This window comes from Diadema antillarum, unplaced genomic scaffold, assembly GCF_040938485.1.
Source record: "Diadema antillarum isolate AM-2024a unplaced genomic scaffold, OU_Dant_1.0 scf00000104, whole genome shotgun sequence".
NCBI classification, from domain to species: domain Eukaryota; kingdom Metazoa; phylum Echinodermata; class Echinoidea; order Diadematoida; family Diadematidae; genus Diadema; species Diadema antillarum.
In genome coordinates, this window is record NW_027270993.1 from 1,183,043 (window position 1) to 1,203,357 (window position 20,315).

The window sequence follows — 20,315 nt, forward strand, 5'->3', positions numbered from 1 at the left end:
AGTTCTCACATTGATTTTTTTTTCTTCATGTCTGTTTATGAGTTTGCTTGCTGTATCTAAGAGCCCCCATTACATATTAGCGTGCCAAGTTCAGGAATACTTATTATCGTGCACAAATTTAGCAATTTCCTGAAAAAATTGAGATGTTCAAAATCACTTCCCATTAATCAGGAGATAAATGTCACAATTGTCACACAACTCATTGAGGCTGAGCTGATTTTATTATAGCACATATTTTCCGTAGATGTCTGCCAGAGTATACTTAGGACTTGTCTTCAACGCATTAAAGCCTGATGAAATGTTGGTTAAATTAAATCCCCTGTGAGTTTCTTCAAGCTTGAAATCAGGCAAGATCATTTTGGGGAAGTAGCATAATTTTGAGTGCAGTAAATATGGCATTGTCTCTCCTGTTTAATCATTAAAATTACTGCTGCTTTGTGGTTAGCATTGCAAATCAGAAAGCTAAAATTATCAATGTGTGAATGAATCGGGTATATAACCCTGACTTGCTCTGTATCCTTATCAAATATATGGTTTCTTACTGTTGGATCTTGAACTTTAGCAAATTGAATGAGGTAGAATAAGATATTTTGGTTTTCTACTTCCATATGTCTTTATAATTGTATGCATAGTTGAACGTTTCGAAGAGGAAAGATAAATGCTTCTTGAGTACAATTTAAATGAGACTTTAAAGGGTCCTGCTTACCATTGGGAGCAGTGATTTTAAAAATGTTCAAGATATCGCTTTTGATGCATGTGTGTAGGTCAGTTGTATCACAAAACATCATACCATATAAACATTTCGCAATAAAACTTTATATAAGGAGATATCACTCTTTTTCTCACTAAACCATAACTATGGATGGTTTAGTCTAGAAACATTTCTATTATGACTATGGTTCACATTTTGTATATTAAAAAATACTTAACATTAGTTATACTGATTCCATTTTTTACATTGGCTGTTCGTATCCCTAACTCATATTTTAGAACTGTTTTGAAGCACTATAGCTGACTTTTTGTTTTATCTGCAAATGGTAAATTATACCTTTAAGGTTCATTGCTGTTATTTTGGTAATTCCTTATGGGTGTTTTGTGCAATTGCTTCTACAGTAGGGACTGTTATTGAGCATCTTTGATATCTGCTGAAGACTTTATTCATTGTCAAGCTTGTTTACAAATGTTGGTACATTAGACAGGCTTGCTTTTTCTTCAGGGCATATAATGTATTGCTCAATCGCTTGTCAAAATTTTATTCTCAATGTATTGTATTTCTATTCCTACTTGATTGCCTGATACATCTTTTTAATTGATTGTATCAATTTTTTGTATGTTTTTGTACTTTTTTTTTCTAAGTTATTCTTTGGAAGTTATTTTTGTCTGTTTTCTCCTGATGTATATGTTAGAGCTATACATGAACCTTTAAGGCTCTTTCCTCAGTTTGTTTGATGAATAGGCAGGCTAATAATGCGGCCAGTAGAAGGGGTGTACCCCCAATATCCTTGGTTGTGAAACCACAAGTATCGCATAGCAGCATGTGTTTGAAGACATATGTCTCTCTCGATATCTTCCCCTGTCTTCAGATTGCTGGCATAATTTCAACAATCCCGATCCTCCTGGTTCTCTTCCTGCTGACTCAGTTCTTTGAGGCGCTTCCCGTGGTAGGTGACGTCTCCAGGAGAGATTGACCTTCAAAGAAAGACAGCTCTTTATCAGAGGCATTTAGAGGAAAGCAATATATCAGTCAAAATTTTAAAGGAAACAGATAGACTGTTGGTAGTAAGGTGTACTTAATGATGATTGCTTTCATATAAAATCATGGCTTCTAACAGGTGCCTCAATCAACCTTGAAGAGCTACCATCAAGTTTGTTTATAGAATATTTTGTATGTTTTTCTGCATAAAAATTAACACAATATATTTTCTTTTAATGAAAAAAAGTTCCTATTTTAGAGCCCTAACAAGAGTTTTGCCTTTATTCATCAAACCCCCCCCCCCAAAAAAAAAGAAAAAAAACATGTACATTATGTGGTAAGGTTTGCAGACATTTTTACAGACCTTGGTCGTATTAACCACATATTTCACATAGTTCTGTATTTGAGGACAAAAAACCAAAAATCAAAACAAAACAAAACAAAACTAGACTTGGAATTTGTCAACACTGACAAATTAGGTGATCCGATCTGTTTGGAAATTAATGATTTGAGTCCTGATCCAAATAGGCATGACCATACAGGTTTCATCTGTGTTGATGAGGCATTGGCCGTGTGATGTGTGGATTCTCATTTAGAAAAGGGAGTCAGACCTGCCGTCTTTGGTACCGAATTCCGTATACACTAACGAAGATACAGAATGAAGTATATTTGACCTTTGACCCCACTTTGCACACCCAAGATGGCATCTGAGCAAAAAGTGATTATTTTATGAAATGATCCTTGTAACATGGTCTTTGCGCGTGCAAAATATGGGAAAGATAGGACATGTATTCACCAAGATACAGGATGAAACATTTTTGACCTTTGACCCTAATTTACATACCCAAGATGGTGTCCGATCAAGTAGTTGTTATTTTATGAAATAATGTACGTGACATGAACTAAACATGTGCAAAATATGGGTGTGATAGGGGCTGTTTTTCTTGAGTTATTGCAAAGAAAGTTGCAAAACGAAAGGAATATGAAAATACATCGAAGATAAGCTTTAATTTCAACCAAGTTTTTGAACGTGATCCCGACACCGTATGAAAAAACGAAGGGCACATTACGATAGATCAAAGTCTCAGCTACAACATATTAAAATCTGGGAGAAATTCACCAAAGGGTAAGTGAGCTAGTGCTCGATAAAGATAGTCATGTCAATTTTCATTTCCAGAAAAACTGCACTCCCATAGAGATAACACGTAAACTGGTCAAATTTGACAAGTTTACATGCAATCCATTTTTACGAGGTGAAGACATCATCTTATTAAAACTTTGATTAACAAAACTTAAAGAGTATTAAATTGGCTACAACATACTAAAATCTGGGAGAAATTCACTGAAGGGTAAGTGAGCTAGTGCTCGATAAAGACAATCATGTTAATTTTCACATCTAGAAAAATTCCCTCCCACAGAGATAACACGTCATAATGAAGATACAGAAAGAAGTACATATGACCTTTGACCCCACTTTGCACAGACAAGATGGCATCTGAGCAAAAAGTGGTTATTTTGTGAAATGATTCTTGTAACATGGTCTTTGCGTGTGCAAAATATGGGAAAGATAGGACATGTATTCACCAAGATACAGGATGAGACATTTATGACCTTTGACCCTAATTTACATACCCAAGATGGTGTCCGATCAAGTAGTTGTTATTTTATGAAATAATGTACGTGACATGAACTAAACATGTGCAAAATATGGGGGTCATAAGGGCTGTTTTTCTTGAGTTATTGCAAAGAAAGTTGCAGAAAGAAAGAAATATCTCAATACATCGAAGATGAGCTTCAATTTCAACCAAGATTTTTGACGTGATGCTGACATCGTATAAAAAAACGGAGGGCACACTTACGATAGCCCAAAGTCTCAGCTACAACATACTTAAATCTGGGAGAAATTCACCGAAGCATAAGTGAGCTAGTGCTCGAAAAAAATAGTAATGTCAATTTTCATTTCCAGAAAAACTGCACTCCCATAGAGATAACACGTAAACTGGTCAAATTTGACAAGATTACTTTCAATCCATTCTTACGAGGTGATGACGTCATCCAATCAAAATTGTGTTTAAGATTTTTGAAAGACCATTAAATAAGCTACAACATACTGAAATCTGGGTAAAAATTGGCAAAGGATTAGTGAGATACGCTCGAATGAACTTGAAATTTGATGACGTCATTTTGAAAATTTACTTTTTTTACTTTATTAAGAAATTTGATATCTTTTAATCATTTCTTCAGCATCGCCAACCTATGAAATGACATGTACAACTCATCAGCTTTCAGAATATGTAAAGAAAATTGGGGGTCACCGTCCATCCTGAAGAGTAAAATCGGATCTAAAATTGGCAGTTTTTTGGCATAGTTGCACTGTATATCGCCATTGACGCACGCGCGGAATTTCAACTTTGACGGGCCCGTATGACGTCATATTGAGTCGGATTGACTTGAAACTTGGTAGAAATATCCCTTGACATTTCAGACATCCGATCCGTGTGAAAAAACGGGAAATTTTCATTGCATGTGAGCTGTGCGTGCGTATATGCGCGCGTGCGTATGCGTCCGTCCATTTTTTTCAATTTTTCAAAAAATGCTCCAAATGGTCTGAAACTTGTGCAAAAAATTTTTGAGTTCGATTGCAGCATGTAAATATTTCAACGCACGTTTTAAGTGGTAACTATAATTTGAAAACATGATTAGAATGCCCTTGACTTGAAATATATGTGACGTAAATTTCATTAATGAGATATGAATGAGAATGTGTTTTCACATAATGATGTCATAGTGACGTCACGGTCAACTGATCACTATGATTTTATTAGATGGACATGATACATAGATGGTATGATTTTTAAATTGATAGGCAATGCACTTTCTGAGCTAACCTCTGCACAAATTTTGGCCAGAAATAAAGAAGAATAAAGAATCCGTACAGATACAATAGGTGATCCGAGAGGATACTCGGATCACCTAAAAAGACCACACACACACACACACACACACACACACACACACACACACACACACACACAAAACTAGTTTTTTATTTGTATAAAAAGTTGAATTTCTTAGTTTTTAGCTCACCTGAGACTGAGCCGAAGGCTCAAGTGAGCTATTGCGATCGCTCTTCGTCCGGCGTCCGTCGTGCGTAAACTTTTTACATTTTCATCTTCTTCTTGAGAACCGCTTGACCGATTTTCACCAAACTGGGCAGGTTGCATCCCTAAGGGGATAGGATCTCAATTTGTTCAAATGGGCACCATGGCCCACCTGGGGGCCCCAGGGGGGCCCAAACACCCTAAAATTAAGGAATCTTTAAAAATCTTCTTCTCTAGAACCAGAAGTGATAGGGCTTAGTTGATACTATGAGTAAGTACATTGTTGACTGTAGTTTCAAGTTTGTTCATGGGGGAATCAGGGGTGCCCCCCTTGGGACCCAGGGGAGGGGGGTGGGGAGGGGTCCTAATGGGGCCTAAATTGTACATTTTCATCTTCACTTTGAGGTCGCCATGTCTGATTTTCACCAAACTTGGTAGGTAGCATTCCTAGGGGGATAGGATCTCAACTTGTTCAAATGGGCACCATGGCCCACCTGGGGTGTCCCCAGGGGGCCAAACCCCCTAAAATTAAGGAACCTTTAAAAATCTTCTCTAGAACCAGAAGTGATAGGGCTTAGATGATACTATGAGTTTGTAAATTGATGACTGTAGTTTCAAGTTTGTTCATCGGGTTGGCGGAATCAGAGGTGCCCCTTTCCCCCTTGGGACCCAAGGAGTGGGGTGAAATGGGTCCAAATGGTGGTGTAAATTGTACATGTTCATAATCGTTTGAAAAACCCCTTGATGAATATTTACCAAACTTGACAGGTTGCATGCCAGGGAGTTAAGATCTCAATTTGTTCAACAGGGCACCATGCTCCCCTTTGGGGACCCGAGGGGGCCAGATCCCCCCCCCCCCCCCACATTAAGGAATATTTACAATTCTTCTCTAGAACCAGACTTGACAAAGCAAAGTTACTTTGTGTTTGTACAATGATGACTGTACTAGTGTAGTTCGTAGTTCCAAGTTCCAAGAATCTCAATTCCTTCAAATGGGCACCATGTTCCTCTTGGGGGGCCCCTAGGGGGTCCATCCCCCCCCCACCCCACATTAAGGAATATTTGAAATCTTCTGCTCTAGAACCAGAAATGATAAAGCAAAGTTAATACCATGAGTTTGTACATCGATGACTTTAGTTGCAAGTTTGTTCATTGCAGATCCAGGGCTGCCTGCCCCCCCCCCCCCCCCCCCCAGATTTGAGGGGGGGGGGGGGGGAGATCCATATGCAGACCTAAGTTTCCAATGTTCTCAGGTAAGAGTGTGCAAGAATGCATGGAAGGTGAAATTGCGATACTCAGGTGAGTGCGTGACCCCCGGGTCTCTTGTTTATTATGCTAGTCAGAAATAAGGATAATACCTATTAAGTTCAAAACATTAGTGTGAAACTTTGGTGAAATTCAGTTGGAACTTGATATATAACCCACATGCAAAACTATTTGTAAGTGTTGTAAATGGTTTTTTGTTGCTCCTCTACACAGACCATCATACAGTTCATGAAATAAATTTCAATATCAAGGTGGGGAAAGCTACCCTTTCAAGATCATGTATTTGTTATTATTATTGTCAATGATTTGTTTGTTTTATTTTTCATCAAATTCATTTACTAACTTTTCTTTCATTTCATTCTCCTTGTCACATGTTTGTACAGGGCTGTTTGGCAGGGATTGTTGTTGTGGCACTCAGGGGCATGTTCAGACAATTCAGAGACATCAAAGAATTGTGGAAATTCTCCAAGATCGATTGTGTAAGTAGTCAAGACACAGTGTTTTACCTGGTAATGGGTGTGTGTTGTTTCACTTGAGCACTTAGCGCTGAAGGCATTTTGTTGTCAGACTTGTAACTTGTACCTTATATGGAAACATGAATTAGAATTGATATAAAGTTGATCAGAGGCTGTGGATAGCATCTCAGAATTGCCAAATCTCCCAGATTCTTTAGGAGGCTCCCTGAAACTTGAAATTGCTCTTTATGTCCTGAAAGTAGAATACAAAGGCTTCCGTGATATAGGTATTTTCTTGGTCTATTAAAGGAGACCTCTGGATGATTTTCAGACTTTTACGTTTCAACTACTATAAATTAGTAATACTAGGTACAGAGTGTAAGAATGTACAGTGATTGGGATGAGGAATAAGAATATTTTCAAAATTATGTAATTCATCTGGACTTTCCATTTAAAATGCAGGTTACACACAAGTATCTCCTGATTTCTCATTGGAAAACCTGTGATTTTGATAAATGAATGTTTGCCATCTGTTTAAAATTTCGGAAGTTACATACATCGCTGGAAAAAGTTAAACAGATATAGTAACCATTTGGTCTGCATTGATGATGACTGTCTTTGTAGATTTCAATGCATCCAATTCCAACCCCTTCCAAAAATAGAAAAAGAAAAAAAAAAAGGTCATTTGTACTTCCTGTGTTAGAAATTAATTATAATTTATCTGAGAATACATGATGTATCGTAAATATGCATAAAAGCATCTGTGTTTACTCAGCACTTGCGAAATCCAAATATTGAAATGTGCAGTTATGCCACTAATTTCATTTATGTGTACATTGTATGAAAGGAGCACATGGTTCAATACATCATCATTTCTTTCTAATTTTTCACCATCTTATCTGTAGATGCTGTGGATAGTGACATGTTCAGCCGTCATACTGCTTGGAGTAGACATAGGTCTTGGTGTCGGAGTGGCTGTTGCCATCTTTTCTATCGTTATACGCACACAACGGCCAAAATGTTGCATTATGGGAAACATCCCAGAAACAGATATCTACCGGGATTTGAGCTACTATGATGCAGTAAGTGACCCCTGTGTGTGTGCGTGTGTGTGTTTATGCCTCCTGTTGTGTGTTTGTGTGTGACGTGTTTGTGAGTTGTATGTCACCTGTTGTGTTTAGATATGTGTCATGCCACAACAAAAGGATCCTTAAGTCGCTGGTGGCTGAGCCGAGAAAAATCGAGCCGAGAAAATCAAGTTTGAAGTCAGATCATCAAAATTGGTTAAAACGGTCGGATTTCTGTTTTTGACATAGTTTTATAGTCTGATGTATCGTCTATCATCTGCTGAAATTTTTAAGCTAAATGATCAAAGGAAAGGCAAGAAATTAGCGTTTTTCTGGGACATGATTTTCCAACTTCACAACAGAACAGAAACTTGTCCGAATATTTGGATGTAGCGTCACAGCTAGACTTCGCCCCAAGCAACAAGTGAGTGATCATATTGGTCAGTTCATGGCATCCTGATTACAGATTGGTAGACTGGTGGCGCTAAACTTGAATGAACATCGCAGAGGCTGCTAATCTGAGCATACCTTCTATGGTCAAGCGGTGAAAACCGTCTTGTCTCCCCTTGGTCATGATAGCGTCAGAAGGATAACTTTGAAGGGGGTTTTCTCGAAATTCTGATTTCCTGAACCAATCGACATGCAATATATCCCCAACCGAGTACTTTTATGAGTCGCATTATATATGAAATTAAAGTGGAAGAGTAAGGGAATAATGTCTTGTCATTTACAGAAAATTGTCCTCCCCTGACTTTCGGATCCTTTTGTTGTAGCAGGTCACATATAATCATTGGTGTGGGTTTGTGTGTGCGTGACCCTTATGTATTTGTGTGTGTGTGCGTGGCCTGTTCTGCAGGCATGATTATGTGTGACTGATCGTGATGTGTTAGTGTTTTGTTTATTTTCTAGATTTAATCAATGTGGTGTTGTGTGTGGGTATGTGAAATTAAACATACACATGTATGATGCATACCTGTTACGCTATTAGCTTGTGGGTTTTAAAAACATATTGATAATTATCTAAATGGCAAATGCTTATGTTGGCTCTGTACATGTAAGTCTGATAATGTGTGATCAGTCGTCAGATACTGTGGTTCTGTATGTCTTTCTTGTAGCTTTGTCATTGTCCTGGTAGCACCAATACCCTCTTAATGCTAATACATTTCCTGCCACACCATTTGCAGGCTGTGGAAATACCAAGTATCAAGATCTACCGTGTGAATGCTCCAGTCTACTTTGCCAACGCTGAATTCGTCAAGCAGCGCATGTACTCACTGACTGGCATCAACCCACCTAAGATTCTACAGGAGAGGGCCAAGGAAGAACGGAAGGAAGCAAGCAACCAGGCCAAGTATAACAAGAACAACAAGAACAGTAACAACAGGGATTCCACACCAGAAGATGGACAGGAGTTACAGACAGTGGTAAGTAATCTGATCTTGTTGGACTTGAGACTTTGTGGCTGTGAGTAACAAATGGTGCGATCTGTTGGTGTGGATTTTTTGTAAGGATGTCCCATGTTGATTTGAGTTCACGAAAGGGGGTTTATAAAGGTGGAAGGAATTGGTAGTGTGGTCTCTTCTGGAAATTGGAGTGAGAGAAGGTAAGCTCCATTAGTTATGAAAGGGATTGTATAGTTTTTGTTGAGACCTAACTTCAGGTTTCTAACATTTTTTTGTTGAGATAATGAGAAACCTCTTATGAAATGTGAAAGAGCATGTAATTCCAAGAGGAATTCAACTTTTTTTTTTTGATGAAAATTGGTTTTGAAATGGCTGAGATATCCAAAAGAGAGCAATCAAGAAAAAGGTGGGACCCACCTTTTATTATGAGCGCTTTGTTTTACTTTGTTTTCGGATGTCTGGGCAATTCCAAAAACGATTTTCATCAAATAAACTTTGAATTCTTCCTAGAATGGCATGCTCTGTACTATTTCATAACTGGTTTCTTGATGTCTCGCAAAAAGTTAAAAGCCCAATCCTCATCTCCACCAATACTATACCATCCTATTAAAGATGGCTTAGTTTAAATACATGCCATGTTTATCGGAGTGGTAGAACATACGGTCCATTTGATATGATGACTTGCTTTGAGGATGTACTCAGCAGATTGGATTGGTAGAAGATATGGTCCATTAAATAGATGACTTGGTATAAGATTGTGCCCTTTAGATATGATACAATTGTCAAGTTTGTGGAAGACCTGCCTGTCTTTGAATGTCTTGTTTGTATTATTGTTTTTTTATTTTTCATGCGGTAACCATACACTTGTAGTATCTACAACCCGATCACTTACATTCTATCAATTGTAACGACTTATTATACCCCCGCCAAACGAAGTTTGAAGGGGGTATATAGGAATCAGCGGACGGTCGGGCGGTCGGTCGGGCGGTCGGGCGGTCGGTCGGGCGGTCGGGCGGTCGGTCGGGCGGTCGGTTGGGCGGTCGGGCGGTCGGGCGGTCGGTCCGTTGCAAATCTTGCGTCGCGAACTACTTCCTCAGTTTTCAACCGATTCCCATAAAACTTGGCACAGATGTGTGCCTTGGGTTGTAGATGTGCAAGACGTATTTTTTGACAGTACCCAAAAGTACGTTGCCATGGTAACGGCATATTATGGGCAAAAATGGGTACAAATCTTGCGTCGCGAACTCCTCCCACAGTTTTTGATCAATTTTTATGAAATTAGGTACAGATGTTCATCTGAATATGTTAATGTGCAAGACACATATTTCCGCAGTGGCAACTGCTTCATCAGTGTTCTTCCAATTCTCATGGAATTCATATTGAATGTTTGTCTTAGGATATAGGTCAGCATGACACATTTCTTGACAGTGACAAAAAGTATGTTGCCATGGTAACAGCTCACATATTATGAGCCAAAATGATGGAAAATTTTGTGTTGCAAACTACTTCCTCAGTTTTTGCCCAATTTCCATGAAACTTGGTACAGATGTGTGCCTTTGGTTGTAGATGTGCAAGACGCATTTTTTGACAGTACCCGAAAGTACGTTGCCATGGTAACGGCATATTAATGGCAGAAGATCAAGGAAAGATCTTGCGGATTTAACTACTTCCTCAGTTTTTTGACCAAAGCTTATGAAATGTGGCACACACCTTGATCTTGGTGGGAAGATGTGGAAGACATATTTTTCGGACGTGTCGGAAGCTGCGTTGCCATGGTAACGGCATATAAATGGCAGAAGATCAAGGAAAGATCTTGCGGATTGAACTACTTCCTCTGTATTCGACTGAAGCTCATGAAATGTGGCACACACATTGGTCTTGGTGGGAAGATGTGCAAGACATATTTTTTGGACGTGTCGGAAGCTGCGTTGCCATGGTAACGGCATATTAATGGTGGAAGATCAAGGAAAGATCTTGTGGATTGAACTACTTCCTCAGTTTTTGACAAAAGCTTATGAAATGTGGCCACACAATAGTCTTGGTGGGAAGATGTGCAAGACATATTTTTCGGACGTGTCGGAAGCTGCGTTGCCATGGTAACGGCATTTAAATGGCAGAAGATCAAGGAAAGATCATTCCTTGGGTAAGACTGTCGTCACGGGGCGGGGGTATTAATCACCTTAAGTGATATTTCTAGTTAAAAGACTATCAAACTCATTTATACTACAAAGTGTTTAAAAAATGAAACAGATGAACCATAAACACTATTCTAGTAAACTTTGTTGATCTTTCTCATGTACAGTCAGCGGATGTGAAGACCAATGATGATATTGAGGATGAGACAGAGATTAACACGGAGGCCATCACGCCCCAGAACAGCTCCCTGGAAACTGGGCTAGTGAGGACCAATAACCACCAGAACCACCGCTCCACTTCCCTGGTCAAGACTATCATCATGGACTTTGGAGCGGTCAGCTTCGTGGATGCCATGGGCCTCAGTACACTCAAGGTCATCATCGCCGATTATGAGAAAGTGGACATTGATGTTGTCCTGGCCAATTGTAGAGGTGGGTGAGGTGTCTGCATTCAGTATTTCATTAGCACAAGCTGCACCAGTATCATTTATTTATGTATGAAAATCAACACACTGCTCCAAAAGTCAAAGGACTGTATGTCAAAGATGATAGAACCTGGATTTTTTTTTTTTTTTTTTTTTTGGGGGGGGGGGGGTCACCTGTTCATGTTGTAGATAGTAGCTGTGGGTGACCACTCACCTTAAAACCCACAAGAAGTTGCAGATTGGAATCTCTGCAATGGACCAGTCATTTTTGGTGACCGCCTTAAATTTTTTAAAGTTCGTCATACCTTGGAGAAAAAGCTTTTCTCTACCTACAGTCAAGATTTGGCGGCTTAGAAGAAAACCGAAATCGGGAAGTGAGCAGTGTTTCTGGACCATTTTTTTTTTTTTTTTTTTTTTTACAGGTAGTGTTTTTACTGTGAAATAGAACATGTTTTCACTTATACTTCAGCACAACAGGCGTGAGTGACTCCAATCTTTAACCTATTGAGGACGGTCTGATTTTACTACAACACACATTTCCCATAGTCACCTGCCCGAGTATACTCGGGACTTGTCCTCAAGGGGCTAAACTCTCTTTTCTTCCTTTCTATGAAACTGCATCTCCTAACTCTCTCTTATTTCAACCACTTTTTGAATGGGTTAGGATAGGCCAATTTGAACGAGTTATATCATTTTAGAGCTCAGAGCTTACTCTTTTAAACTGTGTAGAAAAGTGCGTAGCCATTTTCACCTGAGTTTTGTGGATTTTGATCTGGGTGATCTCATGAATGCTGTGACTTTGAATGAGTCAGTGCTCTCCCTTTCTGTCATATTCCAGGGCCCATTCGAGCTTTGATGTACAAGAGTGGATTCTTAGACCTTATAGGTCTGGATAAAATTTATGTGACTCTGCATGATGCAGTACTGCACAGTGTGGACAGTGGACACCAACTGGTGAGTCGTTTGGCTAGCCTGGCCTTTTCAAACAAATGTGGCATGACTGAAGTATAGGGAACAGTAGCAGGGCTATGGAACAACATCTCCAGGGTCAACAGTATAGTGGGAGTTTAGAAATATATTGCAAATTGGCAATTTTCATCACTTCTTTCAAAGTTGGGAATTTTTCCCCTTCAACTAGAAACCAATATCTCTTGTTGAGTCCAGATTCAAGCTGTGGTACCTTGTTATATTAACAAACTGTGTCAGATAGTTTTCTTTGTGTGTATGCATATGTGCAATTAATAGTATAGTAACCTACACTGATTACAACTACCTTGTAGAGAACTAGTAGAGAATCTAGTGCTGGAATAACTGCAATCGTGGTTAAGATCATAATTTGACATCTCTATATGAAATGAGGCCTTGTGGCCCTGAGGTTTGTAAATCATACATTTTTTGGAGCCAATATTTGAGGCGGATGAAATGTATTGTCCTAACTTGCAATGTAGTCATGTTTTTAGCATTTTAACCTTTTCTCTTTTTTAATAGCATTTTACGTGACAATAGCATTAGTCCTGGCTTGAAATTAATGGCATACAGTGTTGAAACACCAATTAACCTAGTGATATATTGGAATTATGGAGAGATCATTTCATATAATATGAGTGCAACATTTGCGACTGTAAGAAACTGTGTGTTTACCCTGCAAAAGTAAAGAATGACTTTGTTATTGCTATTCAAACAAATGATGTATCGTCAAGTTAATTTGAATTCTGTATTAATGGCTTTCTAATATGATCTCTCTCCACAGTTATCGTCCCGTCGTTCTGTGCCTGACCCGGCGGCTGTGGTCATGTACCGATTGAACTCAACAGAGGCAGAGGAGAGCCCAGAACTCACAGAAGATGTTGCATCTCCATCTAGTGAGGTCTGAAAGCAAGGCTACATACACCAAACAAAAGTCAAAATAAATACCTCTCCAAAAATGCTGCACCCAAACAATTAATCCTGAAAACATTCTCTGAGCAAGGCAAGAACTCCGAAAGTCTTGAAGTGCTCTGGTTTGAGAAAATAAGGTGCCTCATTCTCCTCTTTCTCCAAGTTCTATCCTTCATACTCTTGTGTCTAATGTGCCAATATCAAAGTGTGAATAGAGCTACTAGACCTACGCTTATCTATTCTGAAATTTATACGGTGAGTGGTTGTCAGACAGCTGTACTGCACACTTACAGAAAAAGAGAGAGAGACAAAAAATAAAGGCGCAGAGAGAATGTTTGGCGTGTCCCGTCATCCCGAGAATGTTACAGATGGATGGTGGAAACTTGTTGGAAAACAACCTGAATTCAGATATTTCACCAATATTGCTACTTCAGCAGTTGCAATGTGATTGTACGCTCCAAGAGCTATGTAGAGTGATCACGCTCCATTGAGCAGCAATACTGCCCTCTATTGTTCTCCTAGGTTCACTGTACGGACCGTTAACATGCAGATGGGTTTGAAGTAAATGTGAGTTTGGACATTTTTAACAGAATGAAGCATGTGACCCTTGCGTTAGACAAGTACAAACTATGCTTATATCATTTCTTTTATGAGTACTGCCTCAGTGTAGGCTGTCACCTGAAGACATATTTATTAAATATGTCCCTTAACCCTAAAAGGGCCGGGGGGGGGGGGGGGAATCCGCCCCCCCCCCCTCGACGTTTTGCCCTATAATTCTGTAACGCGAGAAGGCCTCGTCGCGAGGCTTCTTGACTTTCTTCGTTCAAGTCTCGCACAACTTTTGAGACCAAATTTGCAACGTCCGCACATAGTTTTGCAAAGCCACGCCCATTTTTGTAACGGAATGTCGCCCCAAAACGGGCACAATTTTGTGATTTTGTGTACATTTCCTATGGAAAACAGTGCTCTGTCATGAAAGTCATAAAAACCTAATTATTTTTACAATTAATCACTTTCATTGATTAATTTTGTGCTAATTATGGTACAAAAGTGGTCAGTGACAATTTCCAATGAAAAAACAAAGAAAAAACAAAAGTTGAAAAATAAGGAAATACATAAGAAATTCTGAAAACAATAAAATACTTAAGAATTGAAATGGGTTTTGGAAGTTTTTGTGATGTACAATTATTGAATATGCTAAAACAGATTTACAGATCAAAAATTAGACTCTTAATGCTTTTAATTAGGCTAAAATATGATCTTGAGCTTATTTTGCATAATTAATTAATTAAAATTAGAAATTGATTGTTTCAAAAAATCTTATGACACAATCTTGTAGATTTTGACGTGGGTCTCACGCATGCAAAATTTCAAAAAAGCCCGGCCCCTTTAGGGTTAAAAGACTGTCGTCCTGTTGATAAAGCGCTAAAGTGCTTATTTTAATCTCTTGTGAAAGATAGTGGAACGAATTGAATATTTTTCGATTTCATGAAATTCTTGCATCGAATTGTTATTGGAGCTGGTTGACAAATTGCCCTATATTAATGTAAGTTAATTGTCGTAAATCAGTTGACATAAATCAGTTGTCAATTGATTGGCAATCAGTTGCAAAGTGAATATCTGTATCTGTTATTTCAGATGATGGAAAGTGACTTGCTGTAATACACCAAGCTTGAGTCAGATAGAAATAAGATACAGGTTGTAGAAATATGATTTATATTGCTAGTACTAAGTGACTTTACAAGCATTCCAAAACTGTTGCAAAATGATTGGACAGACTTTATGTGCATGTTTCATTGTTATTTAAATAAACAGCCTTTAGATTACTGTAAAAGTGGACATTTTTGCAGTGTGGAAATTTTCACGGGACCATAAGGTGGTGCAAATTAAAAGTGTGCAAATATTTTGGCTTGTTACATGTTCTTCCAATTACTGTTTTGATTCCTTGGAATTTAAAAAAACACACGAAATTCATCTTATCTGGCCAGCGTGAAAACTTACTCGCGCAAAAATACCCACTTTGACAGTACTTAATGCCTCTTGACAGTGACTTATGTACATCACAAATGATTTTCAAATACGTTTCTTGCTGTGATGTCTGCAGTTTTTTGCTTTTTCAATTGCTTGGATTGGAGTATGTATGGAAAGTTATCTTTACTTGCAATATCAACACATTTTCGCTGTTATGACTGGTTTTAGCTGTATGCATGTCACATGGAATATTACCATTATCTCTGCTAGCCTTTATCTATCTTTAGTGTCTTTATTGTCAACATCTTTATTCAACATCTTTTCTTCTCTCTTCTTCATAAATGTCACAAATGTGTAAAAACAGTAAATATGTTTATCTTTTTGAGGTGAATCATCTTTTAAAAGGTGAAGCTGTTGGGTTTTTGTAATAAGCTGACAGTATCTTATGGCAGAATCACACAGAGTTAGAAAAATGATATGTTATTAGCAACACATTTTCAAGACTTCTCCAAATGACTTTATTTGCTTTATATAAACAGGAATGTGATGTTTTGGGCTAAAACTGAACTACATGATGAGCATGCTATGGCTTAGAGATGCTGCCTTTGAGCATCCTAATCCACATTTTTTGCTCACTTTTTAGTGTTTAGGTTTTGATATCTCTGAAGAAGGAGGCACAGAAATTGTGTACATGGGTGGACTTGAACAAGAGGAGATGTATATAGGAGCTATGAATGTGTTTATCCAAGTTAGCTTCACAAAGTTCTACCTAGTTGAGTGAACACTGAATGAAGTCAAACTTTGTATATCCCACTGTTTTCTTCAATTTTTTTTTTTTAAAGCAATAGTGTGAAATGATGACTAGCAGGGGAATAAGTGAAAAATATGCAACTTCCGGTGTACATTTGATGAGAACTGAATGAAATATGCTGGTTGGAAAGTTTGAGTGTGAATGAAATATTTAGAGGGATATGATGGAACAAATGTCTAGCAGTAATTTCTGTGCAATCCTCCTTGTCTCATGCAGTAATCCTTTACACCATTCAACTTGTTTATGTCATCAAAACTCCTTCCAATGTTTAATTACCTAGTTCGATGAATGTAATTACCTTGAAAACTGATTTGAATGCATGCATACCTGATGGACAGAAATGGAATTGCGCCAAAGATGTACGGAGCCAGTGGAGTGGAAAATGCTACTATCCTGCATACCAGCGAGTTGTTTCTTTTCATGTGAGTTAATGATTTACACATAGCATGATTCATGAACGGTGAGAAGTATTACGTTAATGATTAATCTGGCACTATAGCTGCCACTTCCTGATCCAAGTTGGATGTAAATCATTTTTATGCAGCAGCTGCACTGTCTCACGTCATTTGTAAAGCACAAAAAGGAGTGAATGACAGTATGCATGTGCAAACAGCATGTGGGCATTAGAAAAGATTGCCAAGGGTTGTTTTATTTTATGCATTTACTCTGTGTATTGCTGCGCATTGTCAAAGTATGTGGAAATAATGTTAAAACAAGTATGATTTGTCTAATTTGCTGGTGCTCTACTGAAAGTACATGTATTGCTGGGAAGGTTGGCACAGGGAAACAACTCAGACTAGCAAGTGCAGTGGACAATCTACAATGCTGTGATGATATGAAAGACAATATGTGACCCGCTACAACAAACAGATCCGAAAGTCGGGGGAGGTCAATTTTCTGAAAATGGCATGACATTATTCCCTTACTCTTCTACTTTGATTTCATATATAGCACAACTCATAAAAGTACTCGGTTGCGGAGATATCGATGATTTTATTAGCGCATGTCAAGTGGTTGAGAAAATCAGAGTCTAGAGAAAAATGCCTTCAAAGTTTTCCTTCCGACGCTATCATGATCAAGGAGGGGAGGCGAGACAGTTTTCACCGCTTGACAATAGCAGGTGATGTTCACAAGCTTAGCTCCAGCGGTCTACGCACGACCAATCAGATCACTCCCTCGTTGCTCGGGGCGGAGTCTAGCTGCGGCGCTAAATCCAAATCTTTGGACATGTTTCTGTTACATTGAAAGTCGGAAAATCATGGCCCAGAAAAAAATGCCGATTTCTTGCCTTTCCTTTTATCATTTAGCTTCAAATTTTCGGCAGATGATAGACAAAACAATAGACTACAAGATTATGTCAGAAACAGAAATCCAATTATTTTGACCAATTTTGATGACGTGACTTCAAACCCGATTATCTCGGCTCAGCTGTCGGCGATTTTAGGATACTTTTGTTGTAGCGGGTCACATATGTATGACACTGATGACCATCCGCTGCCATTACATGCTGCCAGTAATAGATTATTATTTCACATTTTTAATTTGTCCCTATGCTGTCATTATCAAAAACTTATGAAGAAAAACCATGAAAATCTATTATGAGCTCTTTCTCTGTCGAGTATTTAGTCTTTTGGAATCACTCGGTAACAAACAAATACCGATATGTTATCCTTTTGTGATCTGGAGCAACTTAGAGATCATGTCAAGTAACTCATATTAAGAAAAGTTTGTGTCTTCTATTGATAAGGCATTTTAATACATCTCAATTCACCTTGATCTCATAATCAATATGACTTAACAAACAAGACTATGATCAGTGAATGTATGTATCAGCTGTTATAAGATCTCTGAGGCTGAGATTACATTGATCATGTTTTAATGATGGCATCACAGCGTCCAGCCAATCAACCTTAATTGTGCAGTACACATGTATTTAGTGTGTGTAGTTTTTGCCCCATAAGTCACAAACTATCTTATCAAAGTACATTCTTCTCATCCCACACCTTCCAAACTCCTGCACTTTTGTCTGGGGACCTTTCTGAAATCAGGTGTGAATTACTGGTACTTAAGTTGTCATAACATCTTGCAAATCTGAGGAGATTTTGAGAGTTTTTAGTGTGGATGGGTGTGGTGAGATGTACAAGAGATATTACTTTAGTGAGCAAAATGTCTTCCAGATACCACAAGGATAATACTTTCCATTAAGACTGTACGTTCAGATCACAAGAGTGATTCTTGTTTATGATTGCAATAATGCCGAACTGTCAAATTTACATTTTAAAGATTATTCTTCAGATAACTGAAGACAATGAAATGGTTGAAAATAAATTAATAAAATGCTTACTTGATGAGAATTTTTACATCAAGCAAAAATGTTTGCCTGTCATTTTTTATATAAATTACTCCAAAGAAGAATCTATTTCATTCTTTTACACTGTAGTTGAATTGAGTCAATTTCTTTGTAAAAGCTCAATAATGATGTGCAGTGTGTATAGTGTAATTTCTTGATCCAGCAGTAAAAACTTGAGTGTATTTGGATGCATGAGCTAGATTTATAGATAATAACTGAAACTTTTTTAATGCTATACCTTCTTGCTACCTTGTACTCGCAGCAACCGAGGACCAAGTTACTAGGAGAATATGTAACTTGAACTTAGGCTGTGATCAGCCACACATTGAGGAGAGCCTTTAAGAAATTTATGTGTTAAAGTACAGTGATTTGAGTAAGTCTACTGGCTCAGAGTTTGAAAGCTTTTATTTATAAGAGTCATCTGTAATAAAAACATACCAAAGCAAAGTTGTATATATGCTTTGACATATTGTGTGCGCATTATATGTCACAAATCTGGACTTGACAATTTTTGTCATCAAGAAAACCACATTGAGGATAAAACGAGAAAATGGTACTAAAATTTTTAAGAGAAATGTTAGTGATTTTTCTCCTTTGAGACAAATTGTATAAGATGTTATTTTCGCGTACAGATATTTTCACGAATGAGGAGGTCAGGGACATTTTCGCCAGATCTTGTTTTGTGAATTGACACCAATGGTATCGTAAATGCAGTATTACCTATAGCGCCACGCAACATTTTCGCGTGCTGTTTAAATTTGCAATCCGACTGATTTCGCGAAATTCGCGAAAATAACAGCTTATACAGTTCATTGCACTAGTTATACAGGAGGCAGATATTTTGTGAGTTGTGAAAGCAAAAAATATAATTTGACTTGCAATATTAATGAAAAGAAAAACATCACAAATCATGTGATGTCTGCGGCATTTCATGTAATATTGGTGATATTGTATTGTATGAAATATAATATTTGCTTCTGAATAAACCTTTTGTTTTGATTTTGCAGGAGGAAAAATGGCCTTATTTGATTGTGAGGTTGGATCTCAGTTGACAAAACATTAATACTAGGGTACTTGATCTTGTAGGACCTAGAGGTACAAGTGTAATCCCTTTTTCTGTTTGTCTTTCTTATCTCCGAGGAGGTAAAATGTATAAGTTTGGTTACCATGGCAATATGCTAAAGAAAGATGTGATCTCACTGTCAGAGATATCTACTGATACATTTTTGTTTTTGCACTACTTCTTACTGTGTTTTCTATTAAGTGCAAAAATACAGCAAATTTGATGGAAATTACTTTCTTCCCCCAAAGTGTATTACTACACATATGTATTACATGATAAAAATACTGTTTTTTTAACCAAAAATGCTCATTTTCAGCCCTCGGAATACTACAGATACTGGTTAAAGATTGGCATCCCTCCACTGTTGGTATTGCTGGTCGCTGCTTAAATGTTTCCCCAAATCTCATTGTGGACAGAGGACTTCAATTTGTCCAGGATTCTCAGGTTTTCACTGCACAACTCGAGTCAGTCAGTGTGGTATATGAGGCTTTATCTCTTTATGTGAGTCAAAATGGTATATTTAGTCAAGAAATGTATCAAAATGCTTGCGAGTCTTTGAAAGATTATGTAACGACCTAGTCAGATCCAGCATTGTGTGGCTGCTCAGTTGCACTTAAAATGACTCTGTACTTGTAATTAGGTTGCTATGACTGATCATGCATTTAACCTGTTGAGGACGGTTTGATTTTGCTACAAC

The 20,315-nt window shown here is 38.0% G+C and overlaps 1 protein-coding gene across 1 annotated transcript in view; it reads left to right on the top strand.

Annotated features, from left to right (window-relative positions):
- LOC139719110 (prestin-like) overlaps positions 1–14,038 on the top strand; it is a 50,420-nt gene extending 36,382 nt beyond the window's left edge. Inside the window, exons 10-16 of the mRNA XM_071630544.1 lie at positions 1,584–1,661; positions 6,444–6,539; positions 7,421–7,597; positions 8,767–9,006; positions 11,288–11,552; positions 12,384–12,499; positions 13,296–14,038. Of these exons, the coding sequence (XP_071486645.1) occupies positions 1,584–1,661; positions 6,444–6,539; positions 7,421–7,597; positions 8,767–9,006; positions 11,288–11,552; positions 12,384–12,499; positions 13,296–13,418 (1,095 nt within the window). The 3' untranslated portion in view covers positions 13,419–14,038. The remainder of the gene's footprint in view (positions 1–1,583; positions 1,662–6,443; positions 6,540–7,420; positions 7,598–8,766; positions 9,007–11,287; positions 11,553–12,383; positions 12,500–13,295) is intronic.
- Positions 14,039–20,315: the final 6,277 nt, after the last annotated feature.